Source organism: Cotesia glomerata, linkage group LG6, assembly GCF_020080835.1.
Source record: "Cotesia glomerata isolate CgM1 linkage group LG6, MPM_Cglom_v2.3, whole genome shotgun sequence".
NCBI lineage: Eukaryota > Metazoa > Arthropoda > Insecta > Hymenoptera > Braconidae > Cotesia > Cotesia glomerata.
This window is the reverse complement of record NC_058163.1, coordinates 8,599,569-8,618,291: the sequence shown is the minus strand read 5'-3', so window position 1 is coordinate 8,618,291 and position 18,723 is coordinate 8,599,569. Positions and strand designations below refer to the sequence as shown.

The 18,723-nt window shown below is 33.2% G+C and overlaps 2 protein-coding genes across 2 annotated transcripts; both read left to right on the top strand.

Annotated features, from left to right (window-relative positions):
* The first annotated feature begins 13,294 nt into the window (after positions 1-13,294).
* LOC123267860 lies at positions 13,295-14,612 on the top strand. Its single transcript, XM_044732745.1, has 2 exons — positions 13,295-13,679; positions 13,777-14,612. Exons 1-2 carry the CDS (start codon positions 13,295-13,297, stop codon positions 14,610-14,612), a joined length of 1,221 nt encoding a protein of 406 aa, XP_044588680.1.
* A 1,656-nt stretch (positions 14,613-16,268) lies between these two features.
* LOC123266919 lies at positions 16,269-17,726 on the top strand. The gene is made up of 2 exons (XM_044731368.1): positions 16,269-16,850; positions 17,587-17,726. The coding sequence occupies exon 1, from the start codon at positions 16,296-16,298 to the stop codon at positions 16,845-16,847; it is 552 nt and encodes a 183-aa protein (XP_044587303.1). The 5' UTR covers positions 16,269-16,295; the 3' UTR covers positions 16,848-16,850; positions 17,587-17,726.
* The last annotated feature ends 997 nt before the right edge of the window (positions 17,727-18,723 follow it).

The window sequence follows — 18,723 nt, the reverse complement described above, 5'->3', positions numbered from 1 at the left end:
TATTTTTCGCAGCCTATAAGCACAAGTACGTTCTGCTCCTGTTTTTTTTTTTTATTGGTTTTTCTACGGAAAAGCCTTGTCGAATTTTTTCAACTTCTTTGGCAGCTTTTTTTCGATTGTAATAGTTTTTACAGTGTTCCGCATTTGTTTTACCCATCTTGAAAACTAGAACAGAAATTGAATAGTACCATTAATAGTCATCAAATTTAAACTAAAAGAATCTTAGATTGATCTTAGATATCAATAATTAATATTAAAAATTGAAAATTAATATATTTATATAATAATATATTTAATATATATATTTCAAATATATATATTTAATATAAATTTATATATTAAATATATATATATATATATATATATATATATATATATATATATATATATATATATATATATATATATATATATAATTATTAAAAACAAAATTTAGAGAATAATAAATATATAAGACATAATTTGTACTAAATATTATAAGATTCTTAATTTTAAATGTTTATTATTGATTATTTAATATTTTAAAAATAAATTTAATAATAAATTCAAAAATTGAATTTAAGGTTGGTCATTTTTTAAATATTTTTATTGATTTCTTAATTTAATATTCACTTTTCATTTTTATCAAAAAATTTTCATTAAATTTATTTAGTTATTTTTATAAATATTTATTATTTATTCAATTTAATAGCAAATATTAAAAATTAATATTATAATTTGATGTTCAATTTTAATTTTTATCACAAACTTTTTATTAAATGTTTTATTAAATTTATTTCTTTATATTAAATAAAAGTATTTTAATTTATATCAATAAATAATACATACGGATAGTTAACCTCAATTATATTGGAGCACTTGAAAAAGTATATAAGCACAATTTTTTTCACTAATATTCACAAATAGTAAGTAATATCAATCAAAATATTCAATTTAAATCACTACTGAATATAATTTATTAGCACATATATAATTCGCACTTGTATGAAACTAAAACACGTGTTGTGAATGTATAAACTAGAAACATGTTGATAAATATTATAAATATGAAAACAGTGATCAGAGGTGACGAGCGTACCAACATGCGCGACTAATATCGAGGTTCAATTTCTATTTTGTTGGTAGCTTTTTTTTCGAGACTTAATGAGCGGTTAAGCAGACAGCTTCATACCCAATGAACACATGACTTCAATATGACGTCATTTATAAGTCATAGGAATGTCACAATATTTTACGTAAATATGACGTAAAATTGACCTGTCTTGTAATCCAATTATGATGTAAAAATATATGATATATTTTTGACATCATACTGATGTAAGTTTATTACTTCTCTATGATGTAACGGAAATGACTTAGATATTACGTACAACTGACATAATATATAAACTACAATATTGCGTAACATTAATGCCATCATTGTATGTCATAACGACGTAAGTTTAACATCATGCGTTTACATCAGTGATAAGTCACGGCTGTACGTAATCTTGACGTAAGTTTAACATCATGCGTTTACATCAGTGACAAATCACGGTTGTACGTAATCTTGACGTAAGATTAATATCATGTGTTTACATCAGTGACAAGTCACGGTCTTACGTAATACCGATACCATCTGTGAGTCATTATTTAACATCAATAATTTGTCACAATTGTACATAATACTGACGTAATTTGAAAGTCATTTTCTAAATCAGTGACAAACGATTATTTTCCATAATATTGATAAAATTTGGGGATGTATTTTTAATATTATCGATTGATCAAAATTTATCAAATATAAAAACTTCTTCAACAAGATGTCTAATTTACAATTAATCGTTAAATATTAGTGAAAATTGGTTTAAAATTTAGTAAGAATCAGGAAGAGGTAAACAGCTGATTTAAGCTGGTACCTTGCAAATTTAAGTCCGCTCTTAATAACAAAAATTTATAATTTATAATATTAATGAATATATCTAACATATTAGCAAATAACATACAAAATATTTTTCATTTACGTTTTTAAGAAAAAAACATACAAATTAAATACATGTGGGATATAAACTTTTTATATCTTTGCTTGTATGTTTCCATACACTGCAGAAAAAAAATCTTGACTCAAAGGTAAATTTCTTTCGACTAAGAATATATTAGAGATGACTGAAAATTTCGTGAATGAAGTCAAAATTTCTTGACACTAAAACACTTCTTGCTCCAATATAACTTCGGCCTCCGTCAAAATTTTCTTGGTGCAAGAAATACTTTTTTTTCGTTGCATATGTTTTCTCACTTATATTTTTTCCATGAATTTAGGTACTTTTATCCATTGTAAAAATATTTTCGACCATTCAGTATAAATGATTTGGTGTGAAACTGATAACAAAATACCGAGTTCAATTTATGTGGCATGAACTCTAAATTTTTAAACCGTCAAGCGAGTAAACATATAATTTCTTATGATTTTGCGTCAAGAAATTAAATGTCAGTCATTTAAATATTGCACTATTACTTGAAAAATAATTTTCTGACATTGGTGCTGCTACTTATGAAACATTGTATTTGAAATAATTCAAACAGTTTCATGATTGTTATTGACGAGACTAATAGTATTTTACACAGTAAAAAATTTTGCGTCATTGCGTCAAAAACTTTAGTGTTAAAAATTTTTGTGTTAAATATTTAACTTTTTTAAGTGTAAATTTAACATTTATTGTGTTAAATCAACATAAAAAATGTTAAATATTTAACATAAAATTTTTAACACAAAATTTTTGACACAATGACGCAAAATTTTTACTGTGTACATCAAGTTTCATAATGTTGTTAGTATGTTAAATTAAAGAAATTAAAATTTCGAAAAAATTGAAATTAAAAATAAAAAGAAATATAGAAAAAATTGTATACTTAAAAGAGTTGAAATTAAAAAAAAAAATCTAAATTTTGTAAATTGAAATTTTGAAGAAGAAAAATCCAAATGAAAAATACTAAATTTTCGGAAAAAATTAAATAAAAAAAAAAATTCGAGTCTTGAGAAATCAATAAATATTAAAAAATATTCAAATGACACGGATACATCGTTTACTCTGAAAAAATTTCACTCTGTGAAAGTTCTCTGTGTCCGCAGAGAGTCTAAAGTTCTCTGTGTCCGCTTTTAGACGAAAATTTTTGAAAGTGTAAGATTCAATCAATTCTTATGAAAATTTATAAATTGCCTATTCATTACCACAAGTTTCACTAAAGAGCCTTTTATAAGAGTTTTTACAAAGTTTTATAGAACTTTATAAAATTTCATGAGTTTAATGAAATTTTATAAAATTGTATAAATTATTAGACTTGAATTTTATACAATTCCAGCTCTTAAAATCCATTTAATCTCAGAAAAAATTATGAAATAAGTATTTTTCGTCATGTAAGGCTTATCACATAAGTTATTTACTTCGTAACATGAACCGTTACTTGGACAAGTGAGCAGCGTTCCAGACTTCGATACATGAGGACCCAAGTTCGAGCCCAGCATATTTCAGGATTTTTTCATCAAGTATCAACATATAACTAGTGTTTCAAACTTTGTAATAAGTCCACAACACTATAATTAATTTCAAAATTGCCATCTTTTTATTTTTGAGAAATTTTTTTTTAAATATTTTTTCTGAGGTACAATTCTTACATCACTTACATCACTTTTACGTCATAATGACATCATTATCATGATATAGACATCACAGGTATGTCATATTGACGTCATAAATGTCATTGAGACATAATATTGACGTCATGACTACGTCATATTTTTACGTCAGAATCTTACGTCAAGAAGTGTGAAATAATGAGTCATATATGACTCATTCGTGACTTGTATCTTACGTAAATCCTGACATAGCCCAATGTCATTTTGACGTCACATTGACGTAAACGTGTTTACTGGGTACTGTTAATTTTGTGTCACAGATGCGCGCGCATCTTAAAATTTCACTCTCATCATTTTTTCATAACGCGCCTAAAGAAGTATAACTTCAAAAATCAAACCTTTCCAAATGTGTTTGCCGGCGCTGTGGAAAAATGGGCCATTACGCGAGGGATTGTCCGGATCAGAAATGCCAAATTTGCTATGAAAAAGGGCACGATACTAAATCATGCCCCCAATTAACTCAGGGAGGGGATCAAAACCAATACTCCAATATACGATGCCAGTTGTGCGGTGAGAAAGGACATTCGGCCAGATACTGTGGGTTAAATCCAAATCGGATGAATTTTAATTCGAATTCCGGTCAAGGTCAAAAAAATTCTAATAACCAAAGGGGGTTTAACAACAGGAATAATAATAGCAACAACGGAAATTCAGGAGGTGGCTGTGAAGTGTGTGGGATGAACAATCATTCATCAGAAAATTGTAGAATGCTAAGAGCGATAAATTTTATTCAAGGAAACGTGAGTCAGTCTTTTTCGGGGGGCGCGGGGGAAGACACGAGGAACACACATCCTGTACACACAATACGGAGTTTGAGGGTGAAAGAGGATTTCGAGTAACCAAAATTGAAGTCAATTTACCCTTTGCCGTAGTCGGTAAATCGTCTAAACAAAATGACATCATTATGATGTTGGACTCCGGAGCGGCTCCAAATTTAATAAAAATAAAATATTTAAAAGGAAACAGTGAGATCGATAGGGGTAATATTATCGAACTACATGGAATCTTGAACACACCTATATCCACTCTAGGAAGCGTAAATTTGAAACTTTTTGGTAAAACGACGGAGTGCCATGTCGTACCAAACAACTTAGCCATTCCGCATGCAGGTCTAGTAAGGTCACAGTTTTTCTCCAAGTATGGAGCAAAAATAGACTATAAAAATCAAATTTTAGAAATTGGAAAAGAAAAATATCCGTTTAAAAAACCCAACAGAGTAGTAAACGGGATTATGTACGTTCCGCGTCGCAGCGAATCAACTTTCTTCATTAAAGTAAAGAACCCCGAAATTTCAGAGGGTTATATTCCTCGTTTAAAAATTGGTGAAGGTATTTTCGCGGGAAATTGTTTAGTGACGGTAAATAACGGTCGGGCTTATCTTCAAGTTTATAATACAACTGACACCGAAGTAGGGATTGAAATACCTTCTTTAACTGTACGAGAAGTGGAGAGATCGTTTAAACCTTCTACGACAAATCAAACTGAACCAATCCAAGAAATTCATCAGCAGTTAAGAATCAAGAAACGGATATTCACCATTTTGAAGGACACGTCGAACTCGGACCGATTCGAACAAATTAAACCCCTTCTTCGGATGAATTATTTGGATAGTACAGAGAAAGATCATGTCGAACGTTTGGTGAGGAAAAACGCGGATCGCTTTCACATACCAGGGGAACCCTTGAGTTCCAGCGTTCTTTATAAACATCGAATTCCAACTAATTCAAATTTTCCAATTTTTACTAAGCAATATAGGATTCCTCATAAGGGGAAGTTGAAAAACACGTGAAAGAGGGGCTTGAGATGGGGATTTTAAAACCATCAGAGTCACCATACAACAGCCCAATCTGGATTGTTCCCAAGAAAGCAGATGCGAAGGGGAACAAAAGATGGCAAGTTGTCATCGACTTCAGGAAGTTGAACGAGACAACGATCATCGATGCCTATCTTCTTCCTACCATAGTTGAGATTTTGGACCAATTGGGAGGTTCCCGATACTTCTCCGTCTTCGATTTGGCATCAGGATATTACCAAATCGAAATGGACCCCGAAGACCGTCAAAAGACCGCTTTTTCAACCCCACAAGGTCACTGGGAATACACCCGCATGCCATTTGGACTTAAAAATGCACCGGCCACCTTCCAAAGATTGATGGATAGCGCTTTAACTGGACTCCAAGGGATCTCCATGTTCGTATATCTAGATGATATTATTGTTTTTGCGAAAAATTTGGCTGAACACGAACAACGGATAGACGATCTCATGGATAGGTTACGTACCGCGAATTTACAATTATAACCAGAAAAATGTGAATTTTTGCGTCCGGAGGTGAATTACTTAGGACATGTTATAAGCCGAGAGGGGTTGAAACCTAACCCCGAAAAATTAATAGCAGTTACAAATTTTCCAGTTCCAAGGACCCAACGGAATATTAGGGAATTTTTAGGATTAACGGGCTATTATCGCCGATTTATTAAAAATTTTTCGAAAATCGCAAAACCTCTGACAAAATTGCTGGAAAAAGATAGCGAATTTGTGTGGTCTGAGGACGCTCAGGCTGCCTTTGGAGAATTAAAAGCAGCATTATGCACTGCACCAGTCTTGCAGTACCCCGATTTTTCAAAGCCGTTTATAATTACTACGGATGCTTCGGGAGTAGCAATAGGAGCAGTATTGTCGCAAAGGGAAATAGGGAAAGATAAACCCATCGCTTATTATTCTCGAGTGTTGAGAGACGCGGAACTACGCTACGACACGTACGAGAAAGAAGCATTGGCAATGCTTCAAGCAGTGAAGAATTTTCGACCGTACGTATATGGTCGCAAATTCGATTTGGTAACAGACCATAAACCATTGGTCTGGTTTAAAACTTCAAAAGAAGGAAATGCTCGGATTTTAAAATGGCGGTTAAAACTCGCGGAATATGAGTATAACGTCACATATAAACCGGGAAAAATCAATTTGAACGCGGATGCGTTATCGCGTAACCCAATAGAACCGGTAAACGTAACGACACGTGCACAAAATCAACGTTTAACGCGGGTTACGGAGGATTCAGGAAGCTCGGAGACGGCTAGAAGAGAACCTGCAGAAAAATTAGCGGGACCGTCGAAGAGGGGGCGAGGGAGGCCGCGAAAGACGGTAAAACTCCTGAAATCGTCAAACTTGAACCCAGAAATCTCCCAACAAACGAAGAGGAACAAGTCTTCCAGTGAAACAGTACCAGCTCGGGAAAGCGATTCCACTTCGGCAAACAAGCCCTATGCCAGTGAATCTGACAGTCTGAATCTGACAGTGAAAGAAACGGACATTAATACAAATTTAAACAAAAAGGGGGATTCGATTCATCAAAAACCAATTGAATCGGAATCTTCGGGAAGTGACACTGATAGTGAGGATGAAACATCTATCAGTGAGTCATATGACCCGTACACAGGAAACAATCAAGAATCAAATAATATGAGGCCCGATGAGATCATCGTAGTCAAGGATTTATTTCAAAACAGGAAGGATAATTTGGTCTACTTTCTGGACGAAAGTGGACAACCCTGCGATGTAGGTTCCAAATCATTAAAAGAAATAGATAAACTTCCCAAGGTAGGATACATGGATACTGGCCAGGTCTATTGGTCCAAAAAGGGGGAAAGAAACCATTTTGGTTTAGTTATTCGTAAGTCAGGTGGGGAATCATCCCTAAACGTTAGATTAAATATAGCGAAAACTTTAGTTAAATTGAAAGGAATATTGAGAGACAAAAATATAATTTCTTTTTCGATAGCATATTCTGAATCTACAGAAAATGTTCCGTGGACAGAGGTCCTTTCAATACTTCACGAAGTCTACGGAATTGAAACCGAAATAAAACCAATAATATGTCTAGGTACGGTTAAGTTTTCTCCTCCAGAAGATCGAGATCGGATTTTTTACGAGGCCCATAAATCTCCAATAGGGGGACACAAAGGGGTGTCGAAAACGTATAACTGAATTAGAACCCTTTATTACTGGGAAAATTTGAAACAAGACGTGCAAATTAGGATTCAACAATGCTTAGATTGCCAATTAAAAAAGTTAGTACGCGTGAAAACGAGACAACCGATGCTAATCACCGATACCCCGGGTTTAGTTTTCAAGAAAGTTGCGATGGACATCGTAGGTCCATTACCGGTAACTACACGCGGTAACGAATACATACTTACGATCCAAGATCAATTGTCTAAATACTGCATAGCCGCACCTTTAACTAATATGACCGCTATTGCTGTCGCGGATACTTTTATGAAACGCTTAATTTGTACTTTCGGCGCACCGAAAGTTTTGCTGACCGACCAAAGTAGAAACTTTATTAGTGCATTTACTCAAAGAATATGTAAACGCTTTAGGATAAAGAAAATTCAAACTACCGCGTTCCGGCCCCAATCGAACGGTTCCCTTGAACGTTCACACCACGTTCTCGGGGAGTATTTAAAGCAATATGTCAATAAAGACAGTGATTGGGATGACTGGTTAGATTTAGCAACCTTCTCATACAATACCGGTGTTCATGAGGGAACGAATTTTACTCCTTATGAATTAGTGTATGGAAAAACGGCTCGCGTGCCTACTGAGGAGCCTTTGCATGATCTCGACAAATTACCAACGTATGAGGATTATATCGTCAAGTTGGTTAAAAGATTAACAAAAATACGAGAATTATCTCGAGAGAATTTAGTAAATTCGAAAGTAAAATCAAAAGTAATCTATGATAAAAAAATTAAGACGGTAAAATTTCAAGAAGGGGATTACGTGTTTCTTTTAAAAGGACCGAAACCCCATAAGCTTGGGAACCATTATGATGGCCCCTTCGAGATCTTGCAGACGTTCCCAGATGGCAACGTGAAACTTAAAATTAATAACACGACCAAGGTCGTTCATCCTAACCGTTTAAAAATATCAAAAATACCCCCAAAAATAAAAAAAAAGAAACAATCAATTAATAGAAAGGAAATCGTGGAGTTAGATCCCGATTACCAACCCTAATTGTTTTTCGTTACAGATGAAGATTTTTACCATGATGTTGTGCCTGTCATTAATGCAACCTATCCTTACCATGATAGGTTATGACTGCGGCAGCGAGATATTGAATATGACGACAATATCCCTTTTGGATATTGAAGACTGCGATATTAATGAAAAAAAGGTAGACATGTCTCTAGTGGATATCGCGTTGTTACAACTAAATGAATTTGATCATGTAGAAATCATGCAGTGCAAAATAGAAATTACTAGAGTCGTTTACTATTGTGGAATGCACTCCCACATATCTTTAGTAGAAAATGCCCACATAGAGTATGTCTACCCGATCTCTCGTGAGGCGTGTCAAGTGGCACATCACTATGGCACCCTCAGAATTGGCAACACAATAATTGACGGATTGCAAGTCAATTCAACCGCTTCACGGAGTATTACGCTCGCTGGGAGCGTTACTTCGGGTGGCAATTGTGCAGGTGCCCAATATTCGGACCCATATGGCACTTGGAGTGCTGTCGTCGTATTAGGCACAGTAAAAATTAGCTTAAAAACCGCTTTAGCTAGGGTTAAAATTGACAAATAAAATATTTTTACCTTCAGGATATAATTGTAAAACAAGTGGAGGTCATTGCATTGACTCCGACGGAGGTCACACCTTCTGGGTGATGCCACGAAAATATTGTAAGGAAGGCACGTATTCGGTTTTGTACAAAGGAGCATCGTCCAAACTCGTTTCTAAGTCTGGAACTGTGTACTCTGTGACTGAACATGATACGAGCTTTTCACTAGCAGTGACTGGATCTGAAGAGTCATGTAACCTTTCCATTATTAAAACTGAACACCCTCGAATATTTATCGTAGAGAGTAAAAATCTTGACAAGATGGGTCAAAACAAAACAATTCACATCAATGCAGATAATTTAGATCTATTTTTCTATATTAATGCTAAGATTATCTATGTGGAAAGGTACATCAGGCATCAGGTCGAGTCACTTTATATAGACGTTATGAAATACCGCTGTAAATTAGAAAAAGATTTGTTACAAAACACTTTAGCTATAGCATCAACGCAGCCTGATGAGTTTGCGTTGTAACGTCCACGTTTTCAAAAGTATAAATATCTAATTTGTCCCCGGCTCGAAATTTGCTCGCCGGAGTCCAGGGTCATAAACGGGGATTACATTATCAATAACAAAATATAAACAAAACCCTTCATTTTTAAATAAATCAAAAAAGGAAACCTCTTTATTGGCCTGATCAGATTAATAAACGATATAAACAATATAAGCAAATTAAACAATATAAACAATACATTAGAACAACAAATATCAAAAGCTTAAGTGATAATATGTACAAACTTTGTATAAACATTTACACATAACCCGCACACATCGTTTCTTTTCCCGTTTTCTGTGCCACCTGGTGGCTAAACTCTGTCTACTATCTTTACAAAGTGGTAATCCTACCGATGGATACACTCTCAGTCGCGGCCCTACTTACCCCTAATCCCGTTTGGGTGCTTGGAAAGCAACCCTTTCCGGCTACGCGGTGGCCAAATTTCCCCCACATGGTCAAGTCAGCACTTTCATCCGGTCGGTTCACGATACTTACCTGGGCCTTGGTCAGACTCCAGGTAGAGTATCATCCTCTGGAATTACTTGGTGAAGAGTATTCGACCGAGTAATTCTCCCGAGAAAGAATTGCTTGGTTTATCGAGCCAAATTTTGGCGTTTATCATTTTTCCCCCAACTCTTTTGTAATGAACCGGAAGGGTCGTTTTAGACACCTGTCCGGTGTCCTCGAACTAGCATTCAAAAATAAATATTTATTATTTTAATCGTAATTTCTTTCATTCTCTATCCATTCGTCTCGCCAAATTCTAAGTTTTTATTTTCGAAACTCAATTCTTTATTATTTTAATCGTAATTTCCTTCATTCTCTATCCATTCGTTTCGTCAAATTCACGATTCTTTATTATTTTAATCGCAATTTCTTTCATTATATATCCATTCGTAGATTTTCCATACTAAATTGTCCTCGGGACTTAGAATAATTTCGCCAGTCTTTTAATTTCTTTTACAATTTAATCATACCTTCGGTAATAATAATATAAAATTACAAAAATTAAATAATAATCGCCGCACTAATAACAATAATTGTTTCTATTAATTTTTAAATAATTAACTAAAATACTCAAATATAAAAAGTAAAATCTGCGTCATAGCGTTCAGATTCATGGGAGGACCGGGTTATATGGCAGTTCTCGCAGGAGAAGTCGTCCATATAGTCCAATGCATACCAGTGGAGGTGCGAATTGACCATGCCAAGGCTTGCTACAATCGGATCCCGGTTAAAAGGGGTAACATGACCATGTTCTTGATGCTCACAACATACGTTATTACGCAGCAGGCATCAGAAATACCGTGCAATTCACCATTGCTCCAACACTATAAGTTGGGCAAAACATGGTATAAATTTATGCCATCACCAGTTGAAGCTGTTCCACCTACCAGCTTGAAGCCCGAAATTAAAGGAGATTGGAGCTACATCAGCCCGTCCAATTTGGCTACCAGTGGCATTTACACCAAGGATGATCTGGACACCATGAGGGCTCGGATTATGTTCCCCATTGAACAAACATCCGTGATGGAGACCGTCGCACAACAGTTCACGAACGTTTCTCGTTCCAACCCATTCGTGTTGAACATCTTGGACGAAGACGTACTCGGCAAGTTGGCGGAAAGCGCTTGACAGAAAACAATTGGCAGATTTGTACAATTTGGCACGTTCAGTGCCGGAGTAATAGGAATATTTGTGTGTTTGCGTTTAATCAAACTCACAATTGACATTGCAGTGCATGGATATGCACTACATTCAGTTTATGGGTGGTCGATTCACCTAATCGGAGCAGTATGGGACTCAGTGACTAACCTACTCCTACATCTCGCAAGAGATTATCGTGTTCCACGAGAACCTGTCCCGACATCCCCGAAAACAAAGCAAGAGGATTTAGAAAAAGGAATACCACCAAGTGCACCGGAGTTATATCCGATGTTGAAGAACACCGAACCAATGAACAATCAGCCAAAACTATCACTTTAACCATAGGAGCTTTGGCTAAGTAGAATTTAGAAATTGTAGTCTAAGAATAAGAATTAATGGCTATGGATAAGATCGAGACGGACAAGAATTTAATGTAGCTCTCGTTCATTAATAAATAATTTCACTCGTGCTTCCGTTTAACCACGGGGGTGTTATGTCGTGGCTTGCAACGACCGTTTTTTTTAGGCAGTTCTTTTTTTTTAAATACATTTTTTTTTTTATATTTTATTTTATGGTTTCTTCGAATTTTATTTCAAAGCATAAAATTCGAGAAACATTTAACGAGAAAAACATTAAGTGTCTCGTCCGGTCTCTCTAAAAATTTTTCCGACATTAGGATGTACTGAATGCTTTAAAAAGATTAAAATCCTAAGTACACAAATAAATGGGAGTTTTATTGCCCTTAGTTTCAATGGCATCACTGACAAAGTCTGGGAAAGTTTTTAGATTGGTTTAAATAAGATAAACTTACAAGGAGAGGATACGACCTTGGGGAAACGGATTTGGATAATCTTTGACGCAGTGATAGTACACCATGTGGGTATACTACCTCTGAAATACTAAAGTGCAATACTCAAAAATGGCTGAGAAAAACGCACTCAAAGTTTACTCAGCACTATAATATATTAATAGGTAAATAATTGATACATTAAATTATTCTTTAATAAAATATTTTTTTATTTTCAACTTCATTTCTATAAATTATCTACGGTGTATATCATGAGATATTTGTAATTCATGAATAATTCTTATAACTCTCATATTCATTATAAGTTTAACTGAAAAATATATACCTGCGCCAGACAATAAGAAGGGTCGAATATGGTATGAGGGTACAATAATTCTTGTCCTCGAGTTATTGTAAACTGTACATCGATTCGAGCTCTGTTGGCCCACCGGAAGAATAGTCATGTTGTTGTCCTTGAACCTATGTTAGTCCCACCACTTTTTCAGAAGCTTGACTATAGCAGTTAGTTTCTGAATTTCGACATGAACAGACGTATTTGTGCAGTGAAATTTACTTTAAAAATTGTTTTATAATTTATAAAATGTCATCAAGCGAAGCCAGTTCTTCTCATGGAGATGAAAACACTCCTGATACATCCTTACATAGTGATTTATCGAAGCAACGGCTAAAAGATGGAGTAGTGTATTATGAAGGTTTACTTCTTGAAAGTGATTTAATTGCAAAAACATCTTCTGACACTCTATCTGAAGATGCTATGTTGATTGGTAGAGAATTATATGATAATACGTTAGATATGTTAAATAAAAAGAAGTCCGTAAGCGATCAAGAATTGATTCATGCTCAAGAAGAATGCCCAGACGGAAATTTTGAAGCAGTAGAAGATAATTCAGTTGATGACTATGTTCCAGATGAAAAAAAAAAAACAAATAATGATGGATTATACTCCTCTGGAATATAAAATTGAAGTTTTAAACATAGCAAAAGCTCACCCTTCATGGAAACTAGAGACATTACAAAAAAATGGATGTAGTCATTTGAAGAGAATGGATCATTTGAAAGTATGGGAAAAAGATGTTGAACATGGTGGAACTAAATTTGATAAATATCATGTGATTGATTCTTGGACGTATGACCGCTTCGTCGAGGCAAGACAAAATTATCAACAAGTGACTACACGAAATTTGCAGCAATGGGCTTTAGCTGCAGCCAGCCAGTTTCCTAATCTTCAATTTACAGCGTCCGACCCATGGGTAAAAAAGTTTAAACAAAGACACAATATTCGTCAACGCAAAATTACAAAATTTGTAACAGACAAAGAAGTTCACACCATGCCAGAAATTATCGCCTCTGCAGAAATGTTTCGCATTCAAACAAAACAATTGATATCTAACTTCGATAGTGACTTCGTTATTAATACAGATCAAACAGGTATATAAATTTTCTAACGGTAAACTAATTATTTTTTATTCCATTATTAAATTTAATCGAAGTTAATCATTAGATTTTTTAAAATTCATATTTTCAGGATGTCAATACCAATCAATGTTTAATAGGACACTGACGGAAAAAGGAAGCAAAACAGTGTTTGCAAAAGTACAAGACATGACCAAGGTGTCACACTCATATACTGCACAATATAGCATAACATTATTTGGAAAATTACTACCACATGTTTTTATTTGTTTGCAAGAGCCTATAGGTGATTTTGGGCCAAGAATAAAGAAAAACGTAGAAGAATATTTAAAAAAATACAAAAATGTTATTGTCACATCATCAAAATCAGGAAAACTGACAACTACTCTCTATAAAAATTTTCTAGAGAAATGTTTAATGCCATATGTTCAAAAAAATAAATTTCTTTTAATTATTGACTCGTGGACAGGACAAGTGAAGCCAGAATTATATGATGAAATATTTCAGGATGATAAAAAAATGCCTACATGCACATTTAAAGTTATACCTCCAAAATGTACTCCGTTAGTTCAACCATGTGATGTCTATTTCTATAGACAAGTGAAAAATTTTATCAAACGATTGCAAAGTACCGCTGAACTTCTAGACAAGAATTATGAAATTCATTCCCGAGAGGATTGCATAAAAATTCATTCGATTATTCATCACCAATTGTCAGCACCAATATTTCGAGACATGATGGAATATGCCTGGTTCGCCAGCGGGCTTTGTGACACAAGAAATTTTTTTACTAATGTCAATGATGGGTGTTTCTCATTAGACCGTTTAAAAATACCGTGTCATTGTAAAAAAGCAGCATTTATTTGTTGCTCTTGGTGTAGAAAAACTTTTTGTTTTGAATGTTTTTATCATAAGTATCACTCAGGATCATGTAATAATATCTCATAATACGTAATTATAAAATATTGCTTTAATTAATTAAAAAAATGTATAATTTTCCATTTAATTTTCGACTTATTATTTGTTTATACCACCGCAGATAATTTATAGAAATGAAGTTTAAAATTGAAAAATTTTTTATTAAAGAATAATTTAATGTATCAATTATTTACCTATTAATATATTATAGTGCTGGGTAAACTTTAAGTGCGTTTTTCTCAGCCATTTTTGAGTATTGCACTTTAGTATTTCAGAGGTAGTATACCCACATAGTGTACTACCACTACGTCAAAGATTATCAAAATCGGTTTCCCCAAGGTCGTATCCTCCCCTTGTAAGTAAAATATAAAGTTCAAAAATAAAAAAAAAAAGATTAGATAATAAATAATCTTAGAAATAAATAACAAATAACAATATTTCGAATAATAGTAAATAAAATAATAATAAATTAGAAATAATTTAAATAATTCTTTAAAGAAATAATAAATAAAATAATAATAAATTAGAAATAATTTAAATAATTGTTAAAGAAATAATTAATTAAATAAATCAATTAATTAATAAATAAATTAGTAATAATTTTAAATAAAATAAAAGATTTAGCTAAATAAGGAACTTTGTATTTGTGTGCATGTAAATGTGCTTACACCTACACCGATACATGGTTACACATGTAGTCTATAAGTTAGAGAGAGAGGGGTAGTATACCCTCTGGGCCCAAAAAGGGGAGTTCAGGCGAGCATCTTCGGAAAACTCGAAAGAGAGGGTAGAAGCCGAGGAAAATAGGCCACTAATTGGTTACTGTTTTCCCCCAAATCATAATTTTTAAAACGCCCAAACTTCGAGGCCCGGAGATCCTCGCATGAACTCAGCCTCTTCGTCCTCCAGAACTCGTCAAGTGCGGATCGCCGAAAATTCTTGTAAAATTCAGTGGATATGTTCACTTGAATTTAAAGTATATTTTAAAATAGAATCAGTGTTTGAGAATAATAGTTTACCGAAGTAGTTGAAGGATAAATAATATCAATCAGATTAATTCTGCGGTCACGTTAGGCGGAATTCAAGGTTTGAGAATTTATTTATTTAAAATTATAGGTAAAATTATGTAACACGACGAGCTTTTAGAGAATAACGGAGAGCCTATTGATTAGTAAGAATCGATTGTAATTAAATTTAATTCAAAGATAGTTTATATCATTTAAATTTTGTCTAATTCAAGGTAGCTTTGTATCACTAAATTTTGTTTTTATATTAAAATAAATAGTTTAAATATTAAAATTATATAATCATTACGACAGTATTATCTTTGCATCCCTTCTGAGTCCCAGTCTAGAGGCTTCGGCTTGGACCAAAAATAAATTATAAATAATTTACGTTCCGAATTTTGGACGTAACAACGCATTAAGGGGGGAAATACGTGTAGAGGCTTGAAAAAATTCAAAATTTTTTTTTTTCATAAATCGCTTGTAAAACTATTGAAAAATATACAGTTAAAATTTCAGGTCAAAATTATTATTCGTTCAAAAGTTACAAGCGATTTAGTAAGTGCGCTCGGTACAGCGCCCGAGAACATAATTACCTGAACGGAGCGGTCGGTTAGGGTCGAGTAGGTAGTCATTCATATACTTCCAGGTATATATTTTTAAGAGAGAAAGAGACATGAAAAATGAGATATTGGCAACTTATTTCCATATGATATCAACAGATGATAATCCACAACATGACAAATGTCCAAAGGGTGTAGATAGCTGGTGTAAGTGGAACGAAGCTAAAGCTCTGGGGACAGAACCTCCAAAACATCCGACACCTTTGCATCCTGACGTTCAAAAAGCGATTTTTCCAATTTATCAGGATTTATCCCGGGTAGATTTATTGGAGAGATGTTTAGGAGGCCATACTCAAAATGCTAATGAAAGTTTTAATTCAACTATTTGGCGTATGGCCCCTAAACATTTGCATAGTGGTTTAAAAACTATTGAAATTCCTGCATACTTGGCTGCTTGCTTATTCAATGAAGGCAGTTCAAGTATTTTATTAGTCATGAACGAGTTAGGTCTCATCGTTGGGAACAATAGCTTCAATCACGCACAACAATCCGACAGTCAGCGCGTAACCCGTCAGAATCGACGCAGCTCCTTGGACAGTAAAGAAGCCCGAAAAGCACGAAAAGAAAAGCTACAAGCTCAAAATGAAGCATATGAAGCTGAAGAAGGCTTACAATATGGTGCTGGAATAGCTGATTAATTGGTAAGTTGTTTCAATTCGTTTAATACAACTTTATATTAACCTTTTGGCACCGTGGCTTTATTTACCAGTAACAATTTATCGAAACAAAAATTTTTCATACAAAATTTATCATACAAAAATTTCTCACATGCAAAAAATTCTCACTCAAAAATTTCTTGATTAAAAAAATTCTCACAGAGCAAAAAATTATCATTTAAAAGTTTCTCAAATATTTTATTTTCACTTTATCTTAAAAAATTCATAATTAAATAAATATTAATTTTAATAATATTTAATAATACCAAATAAATTTTGACAATGAAAAATATTGCCTTTGTGAAAATATCGAACAAGAAATTATTGCTGATAATTTATGTCGCGAGAAATTATTGCATGAGAAAAAAGAGACGGTCACCTTAACTTTTTTCATCACTTATTTTTTAAACGCGTTTTTCTCGAAACTAGTTTTTTCGAACTAGTGTACACTCTAGCTTAAAAAGTTTTTAACCAACCATCTTCAAATTTAGTATATTATTTCTTTACATAATTGTGCTGAATATGAACCTCAATCAGAAGCAATTTTTTCATTTTAACTAATTTTTTTATACTAAACAATAAACAAAAAAAAGGTAAAAAAACATGACTTACTTTCACAGCCGTCAAAAAAATGAAAATTTTTTTTTTTTTTCTTTAAAATGAGGTTCATATAGAAGATACATGTCTAAAAAAAGTTATAATTTTGATGCATTGATTTCAGATAAAAATTATGGCCTCCATGATGTACACCAGTTGCGAAGTCGGACGACAACCTACGAGATGTATCAGCTGATATCTTTACTACTTTTTAAGTTTTATTCTTGTAAATGTAAATTTTTACTCTTCAATATATGTATAAAATAACCCAAAAGTTTGAATAAATAATATTAATTTTTTATACCTTTAAATAATTGATTAAAATCTGCTCAAAAACGGCCATCTACACGTATTTCCGCCCTTAACTCTAAGAAAGAAACTCATTAGAAACAATAAAGTTTTACCATCAGACGAAGAATCAGACATGACTGACTTCAACTAATCCTACATTACTAAAGACTTAAATAAATCTTCAATTAAAAATAATTTCATTACTATCAACAGAAAACACAATGATACCAATGACATCTACACAAATTACTCTAAACGTACAAGCAAGAATCAAAAATAATAAATTCAAAAATAGATTAATTCCTCTTCAATATAAAAGAACACAAAATCACGCGGACTTTACTCCTTCCCTCATCTTTTGTGCGCCTAAGAAAACTTAAATATTAATAAAAATATGTTTAGAATTATCGACACTTCAGGTGATGAATAAAACACTGAAGAATCAGAAATAATAGATTCAAAAATATATTCAAGTGTTTTGTTCATACTTTATGAGTAAAAAAAAAAAAATGAATAATTTAAACAACTTCGATTTTGTCGATGAGTTAGTGGAGCAGTTTCTGGAAGGTTTTAATATGCCTGATTTTGATCTGGATTTTGGAATTATTAATGTTAATATCAATAGTAACCAATTACATGGATTTGAAGATCTACCAATTAATCAAGAGGATATTCAAATCGAAGGAGGAGTACCTAATCTAGTGAACGTAGTGCAGGATGAAGTTCCTGAGAATACAGTACAAAATGGTGATAATATAGTGCAAAATGATCATAATATAGTACAAAATGGTGATTATATAGTGCAAGATATTGAGGAGATACAAAGAGAAGAACCTGAAGAACGGGTTCTAATACCTCTTAGAGATGAAGTGAGATATTCGGATCATTTTTTAATGACAAACTACTCATTTAGATTTTAAATCGCTGATGTACCAAATCGACGCAATCCTATTGAATGGGCTATAAGGGC